The following is a 17,819-nucleotide window of genomic DNA, read 5'->3' as shown; positions in this document are numbered from 1 at the left end:
TGTAGCTCTCGGCAGACATGCTACTCCACGTGACTCTGCAAAGCCTCCCTTGCTGTGGGATTCAGTGTTGTTCCCTCTCCTCGTGCTCCTTGCCAAAAGGAAATGATAACAGAAGGCAAGGTTATCCTTGCTTTCATCAAGTGAAAGAGCCCTGGTAGCACAGAACTATTGGTCCTAGTCTCCACTTGGCACCTACTCGAGTGGCTCGACTGCAATCAGGAGCTCCCTTGTGTACAGAACTGTAGGCACAGATCTGTACCTAATCACTGTGTGGTGGAGCAGCCTCCAGCAGTGTCCCTCACTACACTGACCCTTGATACGTTAGGTAGCAACACTACAGGAAAGGTGATTAATGCAACCATAGAAAGGTAACGGGATGCCCCTCCACTTCAAGCTGGAATCATATAACGTGACCTGTATGTACTAGGCACGTCCACCCTCACGTGGCTACATTCAGTTCATTGCAACTGCATGACCAAGTCATTTATCATAAAGGTGAGCAATGAAACTGAGTCCTGCCTTCCTTCCATCAAGAGAAAAACTCAAGTGTAAACACAGCCAGGACCTACAAGGAAAATAATTAGTACACAGTTCCTCCCTGCATTGAAAGAGAACTTCTACTCCACACCATGAGTCGGGACGGCACACTCAGCACGAAACGGCAATACTTCAGAACAGGGCACGAGATTGGTTCAAATATTCTCAATTTTTGGAATGTAAGTCCTGAAACAGCAGCTCAATGGAATAATCTGCATTGTTGCCCTTAGTTTATGAAGCAGTGAGAGGAAGACTAGTGAAAATAACTAAAGGTGTCCACTTGAGGGCACTCTTGCACAGTCAAGGAAAGGAAGGCTTTAGTCTGAATTATCTTTTTAAAAAAAATACCCCATGATTCACATAAATTAGGATGAACAATTGCCTTGTACTCCACATTCAAAACTGAAGGCTGGCTCACAAAACAATTAGAAGCAAGCGCCACATGTTGAGATCTCAAACTGGGTCAACCACAGCGTACTTCAATTTAATGCTACGGCCTCCCCTTCCTGAATAAAACTCACATAGGTAACCTTGTGTGGGGAAAAACTGGTGACTATTGACATGATGCCAGGGACCCCCCACTGTAACTTCTCAAAGACAGCATTTATCTAAAGTCTCACCACTGCAGAAAAATACATGGCAACAGAAATAATGCGCTAGCAAGTCAACCGACAGAGAAATCAGACCAACTTGGGGACGCTATAGGATTCCCCTCGTAGTACCTAGGGTCTGAACACTAATTTGTAAATCTATGCTTTATATTATTCTAAATAAAGTTCATTCTGGCTGGAAATTGGTTGTCTCATTTTCCAGCAGTGAACATTTAAAGAACAATGACAGAAATGTAGTCACTACCCTGAACAAAAAAAGTAACGATTATTTAAGTAATCTTATTTCAAAAAGTAGTCGAAGCCCCCAATCAGGCAAATACTTGCTTCGATAAGTTGATTTTGATTGGGCACTTTGTTTACTCCGCACATTATTTTCTTTAAGCTAGTGAACCTACCTGCATCTCTTCTTTAGTGAAGCTGGCTGCTTCGTCCCCTAGCTCATGCAAATACATACAGTCTGGTTTAGGACATTGCATGTTCTTTAGAAAATAACTGCAATACTTCGTTGTACCTAAAGATGCCTTGAGAGAAAAAAAGTGTTGGCAATTACATACTTATAGACACTTAACCAATGATTCTGACCTAGCTGCAACAGTTCCAGTATAAAGACCTCAGGTAGCATCAGAAATACCCTGTAGCATGGCATGAAGTAGCCCAATGCAATAACCATTGGGACCTGGGTTTAAAATCAAGTCAACACAATAGATGTAAGTTACCTTTATTGTATTTAGATGCAAGATAATGTAAATTACCTTTATTGGTCTTTGTTAGATACAGGATTAAATAGTTTAGCATTATACTGCTGGGATCAAAGCTACCAGAGAAGGGCATGGCAGTTCAAGTGAAATGACTTGCACAGTCCCACTTGAATTCCCAGTGGACATAGGTCAACCAGATTCACCAGTTATTTGGTTGTCTCACTTTTGATGTACTAATGCTAAAATATCACTCATGCTTTCAGGAACGTGCTCTGAGGCAGAGATAAAGGGGGAAAGGGACTGAAACAAATAAATAAGAAAACATCTTATTTCTGCTCTGATTGAACTTTTCATATAAATCTGAAAGAATGTCAAATTCAGGTGATTCTCAAACAGACTGAAAGGATGACTCAGTCACTATCAGCGCACAAGACGCATTTCTCATCAAGGACAGTAACAGATTCTGCTTGTTCCAGGATATTTTAAATCCATGCTTTGCATACCAACCAGATGATTGTTTCGGTCAGCAGAGCATAGTGGGAACTCAACTTTATATATCTGACCTGTGACCTATCTAAACTGTTATGATCTGGAATACACTGCCTGAAAGGGTGGTGGAAGCAGATTCAATAGTAACTTTCAAAAGGGAATTGGATAAATACTTGAAGGGGAGAAAATTGCAGGGCTATGGGGAAAGAGCAGGGGAGTGGGACTATTTGGAAAGCTCTTTCAAAGAGCCAGCACAGGTACGATGGGCTGAATTGCCTCCTTTTGTACTGAATGACTCGGTGATTCTAACTGGATGCTTTGACAGTGCTGTAAATTTTTGGCTCTCACGTTTGAGAACATCTGCATGATAGATCCTAGTGACAATTTATACTGCATAGTGACTGATGACTTGTACAGGATTTCAGTATCTGGCAGTATTGCTGCCGGTTCATCTTTTGTGGGCAACATTCCGGAGACATGAAAATAACAGTGTAAACAGAAACTGAAACCAGACACAAAAATTCTGTTTTAACATCGCTGTGGATTTATAACTTATTTCTTCATCCAGGGGAGGAAAAGAAACACCATTTAAGCACCTGGTTTCATCTTCCACCAACATCCCTGTAATTCACTTTCACTTCTCAGATCTATTTTCCAATTTGATCCAAGTTCTTTTGTGCAAAGCTCTCCTTCCAGTGCATCTTCAAACCCCAAGGTAACGTGTGCATCAGAAATTAAAACATGCTGCGCAAGAGTACGAAAGTGGAGCATGCTGTGCTATACAAAGATTGCTTACCTTGAGTGTCCGGCCATCCACCACCACATTATTTACACACTGTATTGCTCTCAGTGCGTCTTCAGACCGTATGTAGGTTACATAAGCACTAGCGCTGGGACCCTAAGAGAAGAAACATATCAATCACTATAAGATAAAGAGAAAGTAAACTCCTGCCAGCAAGTGTCTACTATCTCACAGAGAAATGACCAGTTGGGCAAAGTTCCAGAGGACTGCCTGTGGCCTTGGAACCATATCCAGGAGATTCAATGCCTTCGATGGCGGTGTTAATGTTTGAGGACTCCTCCTCCCCTCCCGAGGAAACAGAAAAAAGTGGAAATCTGAAATAAACAGAAAATGAAAGGGTCTCCACCTGAAACAGGTGCCTTTCAGATGCTGAATAACCTGGCATGTATTTCAGCATTTTCAGTTATTACTTTCGTAGTTGGCACAGCTGCTCCATAAGGCATCACTCCCCAACACTATATCAAAGCATTTGCATCTTTTAGCCATTGTGAAATTGTAGGCTATTAACTCCTGTGACCATATCCAGAATTGTTACACTACATTTCTACAACTCTCCTCCCTCCTTGGTCATTGTTGGCCCATTTGCTCCAGCAAAGCATGATTGGGTAAGAAGGTTGTCCTATGAGAAGAGATTGAGTAGAATGGGTCTATATTCTCTAGGGTTTAGAAGAATGAGAGGATCTCATTGAAAGGTATAAAATTCTTAGAGGGCTTGACAGCGTAGGTGCTTAGAGGCTGTTTCCCCGGCTGGAGAGTCTAGAACTGGGGGTCATAGTCTCAAGATAAAGGTTGGCCATTTAGGTCAGAGATTAGGAAAAATTTCTTCATTCAGAGGACTGTGAATCTTTGGAATTCGCTACCCCAGAGGGCTGTGGATGCTCAGTTGTTCAGTATATTCAAGACTGAGATCAATGGATAGTTGGACACTAAGGGAATCAAGGGATTTGGGGATCAGGCAGGAAAGTGGAGATGAGGTAGTTGATCAGCCATGATCTTGTTGAATGGCAGAACAGGCTCGAGGGGCCGTATGGCCTACTCCTATTTCTTATGTGGCAAATTTCTCCAAGGTTAATCAAAAGGACCTTCTATGATCAGATACATTTTACAGACAGATGTGCTGCTTTAACCTTGCGTCTATGATTTCTCCAAATTCACTTGCCCTCAAACCTGGATTTCGAAACCTCCAGATTAAGAGCAGCCGCCTCTGGACATTACTGTTTAAAATTGGGCAGTCTAAGTGAAGGAAGTTTGGGATAACTCAAATTATGGGCTTTTGGTCAGAAAATTAATTTAAAAGGAGGTTTTTAAAACAGGTGCAAACTGAATTTGACTAACACATTATGGATTAACACAAATTGCCCAGATTCAGATGATGCATATAGTCCTCACCAAGACCCCATGAATCATAATTATTTATATTGTTCATCTGATCATCCAATCTTATCAATTCATCTGGGGACGATTCCACTAAAACAACAATCAACTTCCGTTAGACTGCCTGCCCCCAATGTTAAAAATCTCTAGTCCTTTTAGTGCAATGGCTGCCTCACAATATTTTGATTTCCTTCAGAGGAACATAGGAGCAGGTGGAGGCCATTCAGCCCCTCGACCTTATTCAGTCAGTTAGATCATGGCTGATTTGTACCTAACCCCCATTTATCCGCCTTTGATCCATATCCCTTGATACCCTTACGTAACAAATGTCTATTGTCCTCAGTTTTGAAAGTTTCAATTGACCCAGTATCCACAGACTTTTGCCCTGCACCCCCTTATTAAACTCATCAATGGAGCAATAATACAAAAAGTTGAAAGAAACCTCTCCCCACCTGCGACAGAGGTTTTTCAGGTCCCATCAGTGTAATCAACAGCGACCACCTCTTGCTTTTGACTTTTACTTATTTACTTCATCTATCACTATCTGGCCCTCCCAGCCTCTTCTGATTTCAGATGGAACTCTCGTATCTCCTTCTTTGCTAAAGCTGCATCCCAGGAGCAGGTTGCCTCTTTTGTGGCAAACAGCTCTTCGCCCTTCTCATGGTTTCCCCCCCCCTCCAAACATAACTCACTAGAAAGCCCAAGTTAATTAATTAGAGAACTGAATATCACATTCAAATCTGGAAAGCTCTTTGAGCATCTGTGTCTTGGACAGGAAATAGAAAAAAGCTTGTGGCCTGATAAGTGATCCTTAGCCTCTAATATTTTCCCTCTCCCTGTGCACCCCCCCCCCCCCGCCCCCCCATTCTCACCTTCACCCAATCACTAACTTGTTTCTCCTCTCAAATTTCCTTTCATTCCTTCGAAGTTCCCAAGTGCCACCCTATATGCGCTTGCTCCTCTGTGTCGAAATCAAGACTCATTGCACCAACCCCCACTCTTAAATAAATTTTCCCAGAACCTAAAATCTGTGGAGGTCCTTGCATTCCTCAGTTTTCCCTTCCACCCACAATCTTCAGATTTTTTAAACCCAAGCTCTGCATCGCCAGATCACTACTTCCCCATTGACCTCACTTTCGCCTCTCAATCTTGATGCTGTCCTACACCATGGCCCTTCACTGGGGCTTGATAAAATTGGGAGGGGTGGAGATGGGTGGAAACTATTATGCAGGTCAAGGTTGTACCCTATTCAAATTGCTTGAAGATTGCCATCTCTGTGCCTGCTCCAGTCAAACAACTAAAACTTAGCAGGACTTCTCTACAATGCTTGTTCTTATTTTTTCTGTAGGTCATTACTGTTTACATGCACTGCAAACCACAAATAGCAAAACTGCTCGTGTGTGGAATCCCCTTCATTTCCTACAAAAGATGCTTAACAGGTGACCTATAAGATTGTGGGTGGGTTTTTTTTAGGCCGATATAAGATTGTGGGTTCTGTGCAGAGTTTGCCAATTTCGGCCCAGAAGAGCAGGGGTTAGTATAATTATTCGCACGGTTCCAAAGGACAGAGGGAGAGAAAAGACCCAGTCCTATCAGTGCCAACGGGGACTCGAGGCCAATGCTAGAGGTGCATGGTTTAATGTCAAATGAAGATGTCATTTTGCTTGGCTGAAATGGCTGAAAAGATAACAGAAGCTCGTTTCTGTTCAAGCAAAATAGGAAATGTGTCAGGAAATAAAGGAGCAAGGCAAGAAAATGAGGGGGAAAACAAACAGAGAAACAAACGGTTAATTGGTGCAGCCTTACCTGTGAACCTGCGTATGATGTGCTGTTGTTGATGACAACTTTATGTATTTTACCGAACTTCCCAAAATATTCTGGCCGTTTTAAAACCTGTTCAAAAAAAGATAGAGTTCCATTGGTGTTCTTCAGTTCCATATGAAGACCTACTTCAAGTCAAAGTCAGCACAAGCTTAACCAATCATGGATCAGCTCAAAAAAACATGGAATGGAACTAAGTTTTGGAAGAGAGAATAAAACTAATTGCATTAGCAATCGTAGAAACCTCAAACTTTCCGTTGACACTAGTTGACTGGGGCAGTAACAAGGAACCACCCATGATTAAGCAAATATCTTGCTGTTTCTCGGCTAACAAGAATTTTCAATACAGCAACGATCCTGACGGGCACCTAGAGACTAGGGGTGTGCAGTACATCCTTTAAAGCCAGGCTTGCTGTCTATTTCACTGTTAGCAAGGCCTTGAATTTAAACGTATCTGCTACCGAATTGAAATCCTTTCAAAAAGATGGTCAAAATTAGCAACTGGCAGATTGGAGCTTAATCACTGGATGCTTAAAAACCTGAAGTTTCCTTGTGTCTGCAACACTGACAAGCAAGACATTCAGTCCACTTACCACACAGACAAGCTCGCGATGTGTTTCAGCCCTGCTCCTTTATCATACCCAGCATCGATGCAGCTCAGAATTGTGTGTTTATAGGCCACGTTGCAGAGTGTGACAGTTTTTTTAAAAACAAATAATTTTTAAAAAGGGCAAACACAAGTATGGATCAGTCTCCTTCAGAGGACATCCTGCCCTCACCTAAAATCTGACAACGCTTGTATTGAAGGACTTAAAGCTACTGGCCAGATTGGACTTGCTAAGCCTGAGCCATTATGTATGGTAGAAGTGGTCAGAAATTGCTTTACAGTTTGACAGAATTTTAAAATGACTATTGGAAGAAATTAAGAGGAAGAAGGAATACAAAATGCCAAGCAAATATTAGCCAAAGTGCTCCCCGCCCCCACCCATCTCCCTGAGCAGCAAGGAAGGAATTCCAAGTAAATTAATCATAGGATGTTTGCCCATTGTTGGTGTTTGAGTCGCCTGCTGACGAGGGTGCTGAGAAGGTCCTCAGTCTCTGCTCAGTTGGCAGCACTCTAACCTGAGTCAGAAGGTTGTGGGTTCAAGTCCCACTCCAGAGACGTGAGCATAGAATCCAGGCTCACACTGCAGTGTAGTAGAGGGAGTGCTGCACTGTCGGCGGTGCCATCTTACAGGTGAGACTTGAAACCGGGGCCCCATCTACCCCCTCAGGTGGACAGACCCCACGGCACTATTCGAAGAGCAGGGGAGCCCTGCCAGTGTCCTGGCCATCATTTATCCCTCAATCAACTAAAAACAGATTATCTGGTCATTATCCCATTGCTGTTTGTGGGACTTGCACAAATTGCCTGCCACGTTTCCTACATTACAACAGTGACTAAACTTCAAAAGTACTTCATTGGCTGTAAAGCGCTTTGGGGCGTCCACAGGTCATGGGAGGTGCTGTATAAATGCAAGTCTTTCTTTTGCTCACCTCTGGATCTGCTAGCCGCTGTGATAGCCCTACTACAAAGACTAGGTTCTTTTGTACAACGCGTACGCTGGCCAGATGCTTGCGGTTCTCTGAGATTTTCTGTTTTCGCTCATTCTGCTTTTGTTTCTTCTCGTTTTTTATTCTCTGTAGCTCTTCTTGAGAGAGTGGTTTGTAGACTGCAGGATCTTCAGGGTAGGGCTGGATGGGCAGAAAGAGAACACAATACTGGATTTAAGATGACAGTGCAGAGGAAAGCTTCGGATAACTGCACAATTTTCTATCCTGCTTCAACGAATGACAGATGCAATGTGGCCATTTTGGTGCCACAAAGTAAAATACTGGGCAACGCTTTAATCGTCAACCACTGTTTTGTAGTTGAAAATTTAAATTTGAAGCATGTCACTGGAACCCTGAACCGTATATGGTGCAAACATTTGTGTTACAAAAATTAACAAATGGATTTGGTTAAATCTTCCAGTTGTGTTAATTCAGGAACATGAATATAAAGCAGAACCAGAATACCTCGATTACTCCACACGTGAGGATGAACTGCTAGATAAATTGAGTATTCGTTGGGACAAGATCAGTCAGTTCACCCCAACTTTGCACAGTTTGCACCAGAGGGCAAAGTACAAACCACACTAGCAGTACAACTCTCTGCATGGCAGACACCAATACCTGGGACTGAGTACAAGGCCAGAATCTAAACCAATGGGGTCCAGACTGCATAGTGCAAGAACAGCAAGAGCTTCATCAGCTGGATCTAGCAATTGCTCACAGTAAAGCCATTTCATATGTTTTGCACTCGACTCCTTGTGGGTTGGAGCGGTGGCAGACCAATGCACTGGATTCAGCGCTCACTGCAGGTACCCATAAGATCCCTTTGGTCCCCTGCCTGAGTGAAGCGATTGGATTCCTTCGGCTTACTGTGCAGCTCGAAACCCTCGAAAGGAGAGAGGTCTAACTCTCAGCCTGCCCTCTGTGTTGGAAAGGCAGAATTCAGCTCTCGTGCTTGGGCGGCAGAGCGGTTTTCTGTCGATTCTAGCAAGATGACGCGAGTCTTGTTTGCTGCCTTCTTTCCCCTCAGCAGATGCCCCGATTAAAATGGGACCAATGAAAGGCATGGTACCAGTAACGTGTTCATGTTGGACTCAAGTCATAGCCAAAACAGGGGGAAAAATTTGGCTCATGTTATGCCTAGAGTAAATCAGGCTTCACTCAATCCAGTTACCTCTCCAAAAACTGCAGCTGGATTGGATTTCACCACACTTCATTTTTTTTGTGGACGAGTTTTAAAAATACTGTAATAAATTAATCATGGAGTTCCCTTTCTCCCCAGTCACATAACCTGGTGGGGTCCATCAAGAAACTGTCCTGACTTGGTCCTTGGGAGCTGGGTGGATGTGTTCTTAAAAAATTCATTCTTGGGATGTGGGTGTCGCTGGCAAGACTGACTTTTATTGCCGATCCCTAGATACCCTTGAGGTACAACCGAGTGGCTTGCTAGGCACGGGCAGTTGCTGCTTCATAGTGCAGTTAAGAGTCAACCACATTGGTGCGGCATTGGAGTCAGATATAGGCTCGACAGGGTAAGGACGATAGGTTTCCTTCCCTAGAGGAACCAGTTGGGTTTTTAACACAATCCGACTGCTTCATGGTCACTTTTACTGACAAACAGATTTTTAAAAACTGAATTAAAATTCTCAAACTACCATGGTGTGATTTGTTCTCTGGATTATTAGTCCAGGCCTCTGGGTTACCAGTCCCGTAACATAACCACTACACGAGTGTACTCTCAATCTCTTAAATATTAGTTGATGCACCCTTCAAAATTTTTCATGAAGACTACAGAAGGCCCATGACTGTCCCTGGTGGAAATCAACTGACCATTACCTCCTCAGCAATGCCATCTCCTTCTGCCAATCTAGTTTTCATTCTGAGTGAAGGGACTGTAAATGGTGTAAATGCAAATAGTAAAACAATACATTTTTTCTAGCAGTGACTGCGACAGCATACAACCAATCAGATTACAACCGCCTGACTCGTGACTAATATTAAACAAGCTTACTTTTCTGCAGGCTGGACAGAGTCCATTTTCGTCTGTGCGTATACGGTGCCAACAGAAACGACAGATCTGGTATCCACAGGTGCACGGGAAGAAGTTGATGTCGTCGATCTCGAGGGGCTCCATGCAGAGAGGGCACTCAACAGGGTCCTCCTTTGTGTCGGGACTACGAGACATCTTCAATGTTCACAGGATGTTCAACTTCTCACCAATGAAACTGCGCAGATCTGAGTACGTTTCAGGTCTGAGAAATCAACACAAAGAAAAATTAGTCACAAACAAGTGATTGGGGAGCAAGTTCAAAACAATGTACTATTAAATACCACTAGTTACTATGGCTTGCTTAACTCAAACATTAAGCAATTTAACTAAGGAAATCAAAATAAGGATCAATTGAAAACCGATTCTTACTGGGGATGCTTTTTAAGCAGCACAACTCAGCCAGTTCTGTAATGGAGATATGAAGTCCTCTCATTTTCAATAAAGGTAATCTGAGCCCAAAGTTGTCACTGGGCTTCAGTGTATTGGTTCCGATGTGTTATGGAAAGGCTGTGTGATTTGTGCAGCAATGATATTCAGAGATAAATTCCAAGATTCCTATACATACAAGTGGTGTGATTTGCTTCCTAAGTAATGCGATTTTGCATTGAAGATTCAGAAGCAGTGAGACAACCACCTTTGAGCAATACACCAATTGCTGTGGATTTGCCGTAGTTATGGGGAAAATCCCACTTTAGCCAATATGCTTCTTGCACAATCCATCGAACCAAATTGCTCCCGTCACAGCCACAACCAGGAATAGACCTGCATCCATCAGTACTTCAGCATGATCTTAACAGACACAACCCCAGTTTGGACTGAATGAATCTGCAATCGTACTGCTGGGTGCTTCTCAGTTCAAGCAAACAATTTCACCCACCATTCCACCTCAATAAGCTTGTAGTGACAACACTGCATACAAAACCCTGGTTAGACCGCACCTGGAGTACTGAGAGCAGTTCTGGGCACCGCACCTTCAGAAGGACTTCAGCCTTGGAGGGAATGCAGCGTAGGTTTACTAGAATGATACCCGGACTTCAAGGGTTAAGTTACGAGGAGAGATTACACAAATTGGGGTTGTATTCTCGAGTTCAGAAGGTTAAGGCGTGATCTGATCGAAGTTTAAGATATTAAGGGGAACAGATAGGGTGGATAGAGAGAAACTATTTCCGCTGGTTGGGGATTTTAGGAGTAGGGGGCACAGTCTAAAAATTAGAGCCAGACCTTTCAGGAGCGAGATTAGAAAACATTTCTACACACAAAGGGTGGTAGAAGTTTGGAACTCTCTTCCGCAAACGGCAATTGATGTTAGCTCAATTGCTAAATTTAAATGTGAGATAGATAGCTTTTTGGCAAAGGTATAAAGGGATATGGGCCAAAGGCAGGTATATGGAGTTAGATCACAGATCAGCCATGACTTCATCAAATGGCGGAGCAGGCACGAGGGGCAGAATGGCCTACTCCTGTTCCTATACCCAATACACTATCATTCAAGTTTGTTACTGGATGTGAAGGGGGGGGGGGTGTGAAGAGAATCATCATTTCAGAGTTTCAGGCTGCCCTTTTACATTTAGGTCTCCTTATGTTAAGGCGGATGGGACATTGTAGTCGTCCTAACTTCATATGATCAGACTACAGATTTCTGTACACTAATAGGCCAATGGGTTTCAAGCTTTGCTGAGGAAGGCCCTCTGAAAACACTGACATAGTCCCAGGGACCCCCTAGAGTTTGAGGATCCCAGTTTGAAAACCTATGCAATGGACAACTCACCAACATCCCAGCAAATAAAAATTATAATCTTGAAAACAAGCAATCCATGAGACAGACCATGCGGACACAGATTCTATATTTGCCCATGTCTACACTGCTCCCCAGGAAAGGTGCAATGATCTGGGTGGAGATTGCTCTCATTCCTAATATTGCCCTGTGAACAGCAAACAGAGCAGCCATTTTCTCAGAATGGCACTCACCTTGCCAGGTTTTATTAGACTATAACAGGGGATAGCCCACTGAATTCCAGTCTCTTCCACAATCAAGGATCATCCAGAATTGGAATCCAAACACAGCACCTGCTGAGTAAAGTGCTGACTGTTACTGGAGTTCCTGCAGCACCACTATACATACCATCTGTGCTCCAGGACAAATCACACAGTACCCAACTCATTTTCGGAATGCTGAAGTTCTCCAGTAACTGGGAGATGATGGACACTGCCTCCCTGACCAGAGTTTAGAACTTAACTCTTAGTGCTTTCCAAACCAAACTCCTGTATCCATGTGGCAAAAGGAATGAATGATCAAGGCCATTTCAAATTGGTATTTCATACTTCCAAGCATCATGGAGCTACTACTGGATCCAACTGATCAGGCTTTTGAACTGCAGTTTAACAGAGAAAGTGGACTCTACTTCTATGCATACAGTCATGGTGGTTTTATCCCACAGAAAACATCAAGTATATAAATGGTATTTATGTCCTCAGGATGACCCAAGATACTCTACAACCAATGGATTATTCACTGAAGAGCAGTCACGCACTTACTTGTGGCCAAATACTCACTACGATCCACAAAGAGCAAGGATATGAATGACCAGTTAATCTGTTGTTGCTATTATTGGGTGAGGGATGAATGTTGGTCAAGACACTGGGAAAACTCCCTACTTATCTTCAAATTGTGTAATGGGATCTAAGACATCCACCCTAACAGGATGGGCCTCAGTTAACACCTGAAGGAGGTCACCACCAAAACAGCACTCTCTCAGTAATGCAATGAAGTATCAGCCAAGGGTATCCAGGAGGAGGCATGTGAGGCTGCCCCAGAACCAAGAGTGCTACCAAATGAGCCTAAGTTTCAAGGAACTATGCTGTTTACAATAAACTGCTTGGCACTAGGTATCCTCCCAAGCCAGGTGGGTCAATTAATGACATTTAAACATGATCTCCCCTCCACTAACTCTCCTCTTCAAAGCATTAACTCCTAGTTAGGGTACGAAAGCATAGATGCTGGGCAGCTTCCGGTGCCCTACCCAAGTGGCCATTCTTCATTTGAGCCTAGACAGTGGGTGTTGCCAGCCGATTTGACTGTGAAGAGCATCATTGCACACAGTCTGACCTTGTCCTCAACTGACGGTCACACAACACAGTGCCCAGTCAAATCAAGAAGCTTGGTTAATTGTTTTCTTTCTCAAGCATAGAGGCACTGTGGCAAACTGTAATGCTCTTGACTGCTGCCCTGGATGAAATCAGTTAACTGAGCAGAGACCAGAAAATGAATGAGGACCTTCTGGTCTGTACGGTAGTGCCTTTATCCAGCTCATGTTTTTAAGGCTGATTTATTTTGTGCTCACAGTGTACATGTTAGCATGGCAGAATGAACCACGTCTCTACTTCTGGCATCCGCCATCAGCAGGAAGAACTCCCATGTCAGGTAAAGTTTCCTCTACTCTGCCAACAATACGCCATAACCCTTAGCCTCAAATAGTTAACTCCAATGCTTTCAGCATGGATTTTTCCATCTCCAATATCAGGTTCCTCTGGGCCTCCCAGAGTTAGACTGCTAAGTTAATGTAGTTACCATGGGCCCATGCCCACTAGGAACTGGGTTGAGATTTCTCTAAGCCTTAACCAATGACAAAAAGCTGCCTCGCTTGACAGCCTGGGGTGGTTTTACACTGGGTTATAGCAGCGAAACAATGCACCAACCCAATCGCCATCAAAATTGCTCTCCAACTGCAATGAGGTACCCCAGGAAAAACACTTTGCTCTTGCTCCACCTCACATGCAGTTGAGGCTCCATCTTGTGGTTAAAGCCAAGAATTGACCCAAGTGCAGATTCAACTGCCTCCAAGCCAGACTGTCACGGATTAGGCATCGACACCAAACATTCTCCGATCCTATGTTACTGACAGCTACATTGGGGAATTCTGCGACCAAGACAAATTAACGTGCTACTGTCTGGGCAGCATCTGCAGTTTAAAAAAAAACCCCACAAGAGGTTGTGTTCCAGCCAATTTTGCACCAAAAAAAACAGGAGCACTGCATCATCAGGGAACCTACTGTGGTCGTTGTACTGCAACATATGCCAAATGGAGGACGGTTGTGCCTGCAGTTTACACAATGATCTCTCCATTTGTCCCTTCACAGAGCACAGAAGAGCATTGAGGCCTCAGCTATCGGCTGCTTCACACATGTTAACACACACTTCCAGACGTAGCCAGAAGAATTTAAGTAAGCCACAACTCGTGCTATGGCCTGCGTTTTTCCCTTGAATAGGATCAGGGTGAGGTTGAGTGTGCTGTGATGCAGGGTCCTTTCCTTTTCTGGAGTGTATGGTATTTTTAGCACAGCACAGAAAATAGCCCACTTGCACTGGTGCAAGCATCTTCTAGTTCATACTTCAATGAGTCAGCATATCTTGTTAAAAGCAGCATCCAAATGATATGTTAATACTTTAAACCAACAAACCAAGGTTGCTGTCAGCTACCTGACACCCTCCAACCACCCAACACATTGGTCATTTTTAAATGCATCTGGGGCTGCTGGAAATCTGAAATCAAAACAGGCAACACCAGAAACAGACAGCAGATCCATCAGCACTGGGAGAGAAGTTTAACATGTCAGATGAAGACCAGTTACCTTGCCTTTTCTCAATTACAAATGGTGATCTCATTTTGCTGCAGAGATTTCAGTTTCACACATGGAGCTGCTCAGACTTTCAGGTCAGTATTGAACTGTAATATTTACTTGTGCAAATCTACATTTTGTACTGACCTTCCCACAGCAAAGTGACTTGGACGAGGTTGCATTTTAAAACTCACTGCTCCAAAGGCACACAACCTCAAGGCTTCACCACTGATAATTGCATCCCCTCCCCTCAAATACATCACAAAACTTCGGCAAACAATGAGACAAGACTGAGTTCGGGTGCTTTAAGACCGAGCATGATGCACATGCAAAAATGTGTCAAGGTACAATACCTATTAATTCAGTGCACTGAGGTGTTTGCAGTCACGTATTCTTTTCCATAAGACTGTACCCATTGATTTTTTTTCATCTTTAAATCATGGACATTGATAATGTAGAATATGCTGAACAGTCACATTAATCTGACAGGGGTTATCCCTGCTCTCCAGGAATAGTGGATGTATAGATTTGGTCAATGTCTCACCTATCCTCCACTGGATTGGTGACACTTGCTGGGTACGATTTCACAGGCATTCTTCACTATCTCCCCTAAGCAGAAATCTCAAGGTTTGGGTAACACTTATGGGTAGCAGGCAGTGCCATCCTTGGTCATTTGACTTCTTAATCTTTAATTCAAGCTCATACGAGGTCTGAAGTTGGCACAGCATGTCCAAGCCAGACAAAAGAAATTCATCCTTCTCCATCTTCTCCACAGCATTCACCTGAGGAAGGAGGTAGCCTCCGAAAGCTTGTGAATTTCAAATAAAATTGCTGGACTATAACTTGGTGTTGTAAAATTGTTTACAAACATCTACAAAACTGGTAGCAAGTACATAGGTATCAGAAATGACTAAGACCAGAGCTTATGTTCTACTTGGAGAATACTGTGTCATTACTCTGCTGTTTTCATATCAGTGCCACCTCCAACAACTGAACTATCAACCTAAATTATGTGCTCAAGTCCTGGCCTGAAACAACTCTAACCCAGAGGAAAAAGAGTGTTATCAAGATGAACCATGTCCATAAGGAAAGTCAACGCAAAAATGGCAGTGGAACTCAAAGTAGGTAGTGATCTGACTCCCAAGTGCACTAAAGCCAAAAGGGGTGATAACAGCTCCAGAACGTCCTCACTCCAACTGGGCTTCACATCAAGTGCAGTGTCAATCCAGCCTGAAGCAAAGCTGTTTAAAACGAGCCCCCATGTAGTCCAATGAAGCATCTGGGAACGTTATAACATTTTCCACGTATTTAATGTTACCAAGCTCATCTCCCTTTCTTACATTCCAAGTTACCCAGACGCGGAGCTCGTTTGATGGTGTTGCACAGTGCGACCCAAAACAGGTACATAAACTCATGCCTGCCAACTCTACAGATACCAGATACTTGGATCAATACCTCAAGTAGAAAAACACCCTTCATTACTAGGTCACAACAGAATTTCAGGCTCTCTACCCTTTGTGATTCTCCCCAACAAAAATCATCCCCCCCATAAATCTTATCCATTTCAATCATTTACTCCCAAATAATGGTGTAGAGAACAGAGTTTCATTTTAGAAAAATGTTCAACTTAACCAAAAAATTCTGAAACTTGTGATCTTAAATGTTCTTTTACTTTCACAAATCCTTAATGTACTTGTACTTCAGGAGAATATCTGGAGGTAATCAGATTAGAACCCAGCCTTAAATGGCAAGTAATGTGGGAGTGGAGAAGAACACTCAGTAAAACTGAAGTTCACAAGAATAGATCTCGACTTCTCAGACAGCTGCTCAGCACGTGCACTTACCAAGGAAACATCTCCCAGAAGGTTGTAATGTTGAAGCATATTTCAACACTAACCAAACATCTTATCAACTTTGTTTACCCACGTAAGTGACTGCACTTCAAATTCAGTGCTTGTCAAACACTTTGGGACGTCTTGAGAGATGTGAAAAGGCGCTATATAACTGCAAGTTAATTATTTTTTCTAGTTAGGACTGCCATGAAACACCAGTTGAACTTAAATAGCTAACCCAGGTGTAATCTTCAAGCATATAGCCATTTATCTCACATCAATGTCTTCAAAAGGCACCTCCCATCTCACGCCCATTGACTACTGCTTCACGCCTCACCTGGTGCAATGTCCAGTGGGGTGACAAATCACATTCCATCTTCTGCAATGTTCCCACTCAATGCTTTTCTGTTTCTACCTCCTACTAAGGTCTGTGATTGACACAAGTAATCACCTGCTCCTTTTACATTAGAAACAATGCAATATCACAACTGGTTTAATGTAAGGAATCTTACAACACCAGGTTATAGTCCAACAGTTTTATTTGAAAATCACATGCTTTCGGAGGCTTTCTCCTTCGTCACCTGACGAAGGAGGTAAGCTCCGAAAGCTTGTGATTTTCAAATAAAACTGTTGGACTATAACCTGGTGTTGTAAGATTCCTTACATTTGTCCACCCCAGTCCATCACTGGCATCTCCACATCATGACAACTGGTTTACACATCAGTGTATTAGTGCTACATCTTGAGGTATTTGTTCCCCTTCTTCAGAACCTCTGCTTTTCAGTAGTAAGTGGGTTTAACCTTGTCAAACAGATCAGTGACATATGGCACCACTTGAATAAAGACTAGGATTTATAGAGCACCAGACCACATTTCAGAAACTCCACAGTGATTCATATCCAGTTATTCAAATACAGCAATGTCCAAAAGGAAAATACAAAACCCATTTTCTGCACAGCAGAATCCCACAAACAGCAATGAGATGAATGACCAGTTAGTTCCCCTCCAGGTCACACATCATCCCAACCTGGACATATATCACTGTACCTTCATAGTCGCTGGGTCAAAATCCTGGAACTCCCTACCTAACAGCACTGTGGAACTACCTTCACCACACGGACTGCAGTGGTTCAAGGCGGTTCACCACCACCTTCTCAAGTGCAAGTCAGGATGGGCAATAAATGTTGGCCTTGTCAGCATAGCTCACATCCCCAGAATGAAAAAAGGCCTGTTTTTGGTGGAGCTGGTTGAGGATGAATGTTAACCAGGACACCAGGAGAACTCCCATCGCTTTCAATAGTGCTACGGGATTGTTAATGGTCACCTGAACCACCTTGGTTTCACGTCTCAACTGAAGAATGGCACCTCGGACAACTGAAGTATCAACCTAAATTG

At 43.2% G+C, this 17,819-nt stretch overlaps 1 protein-coding gene across 6 annotated transcripts in view; it reads right to left on the bottom strand.

Moving 5' to 3' along the window:
• Positions 1-17,819, bottom strand: part of LOC137334877 (CCR4-NOT transcription complex subunit 4-like) — a 124,480-nt gene that overhangs the window by 67,819 nt on the left and 38,842 nt on the right. For all 6 annotated transcript variants that reach the window (XM_067999927.1, XM_067999926.1, XM_067999925.1 and 3 more), the window contains 5 exons: positions 9,937-10,177; positions 7,869-8,066; positions 6,318-6,404; positions 3,132-3,233; positions 1,544-1,669 (listed from right to left, as the gene is read on the bottom strand). In XM_067999927.1, coding sequence (XP_067856028.1) covers positions 1,544-1,669; positions 3,132-3,233; positions 6,318-6,404; positions 7,869-8,066; positions 9,937-10,110 — 687 coding nt within the window. In that variant the 5' untranslated portion in view covers positions 10,111-10,177. The remainder of the gene's footprint in view (positions 1-1,543; positions 1,670-3,131; positions 3,234-6,317; positions 6,405-7,868; positions 8,067-9,936; positions 10,178-17,819) is intronic.

This window comes from Heptranchias perlo, chromosome 18 (genome assembly GCF_035084215.1).
Source record: "Heptranchias perlo isolate sHepPer1 chromosome 18, sHepPer1.hap1, whole genome shotgun sequence".
NCBI lineage: Eukaryota > Metazoa > Chordata > Chondrichthyes > Hexanchiformes > Hexanchidae > Heptranchias > Heptranchias perlo.
The sequence above is the reverse complement of the archived record's forward strand: the minus strand, read 5'-3'. Positions and strand labels throughout refer to the sequence as shown.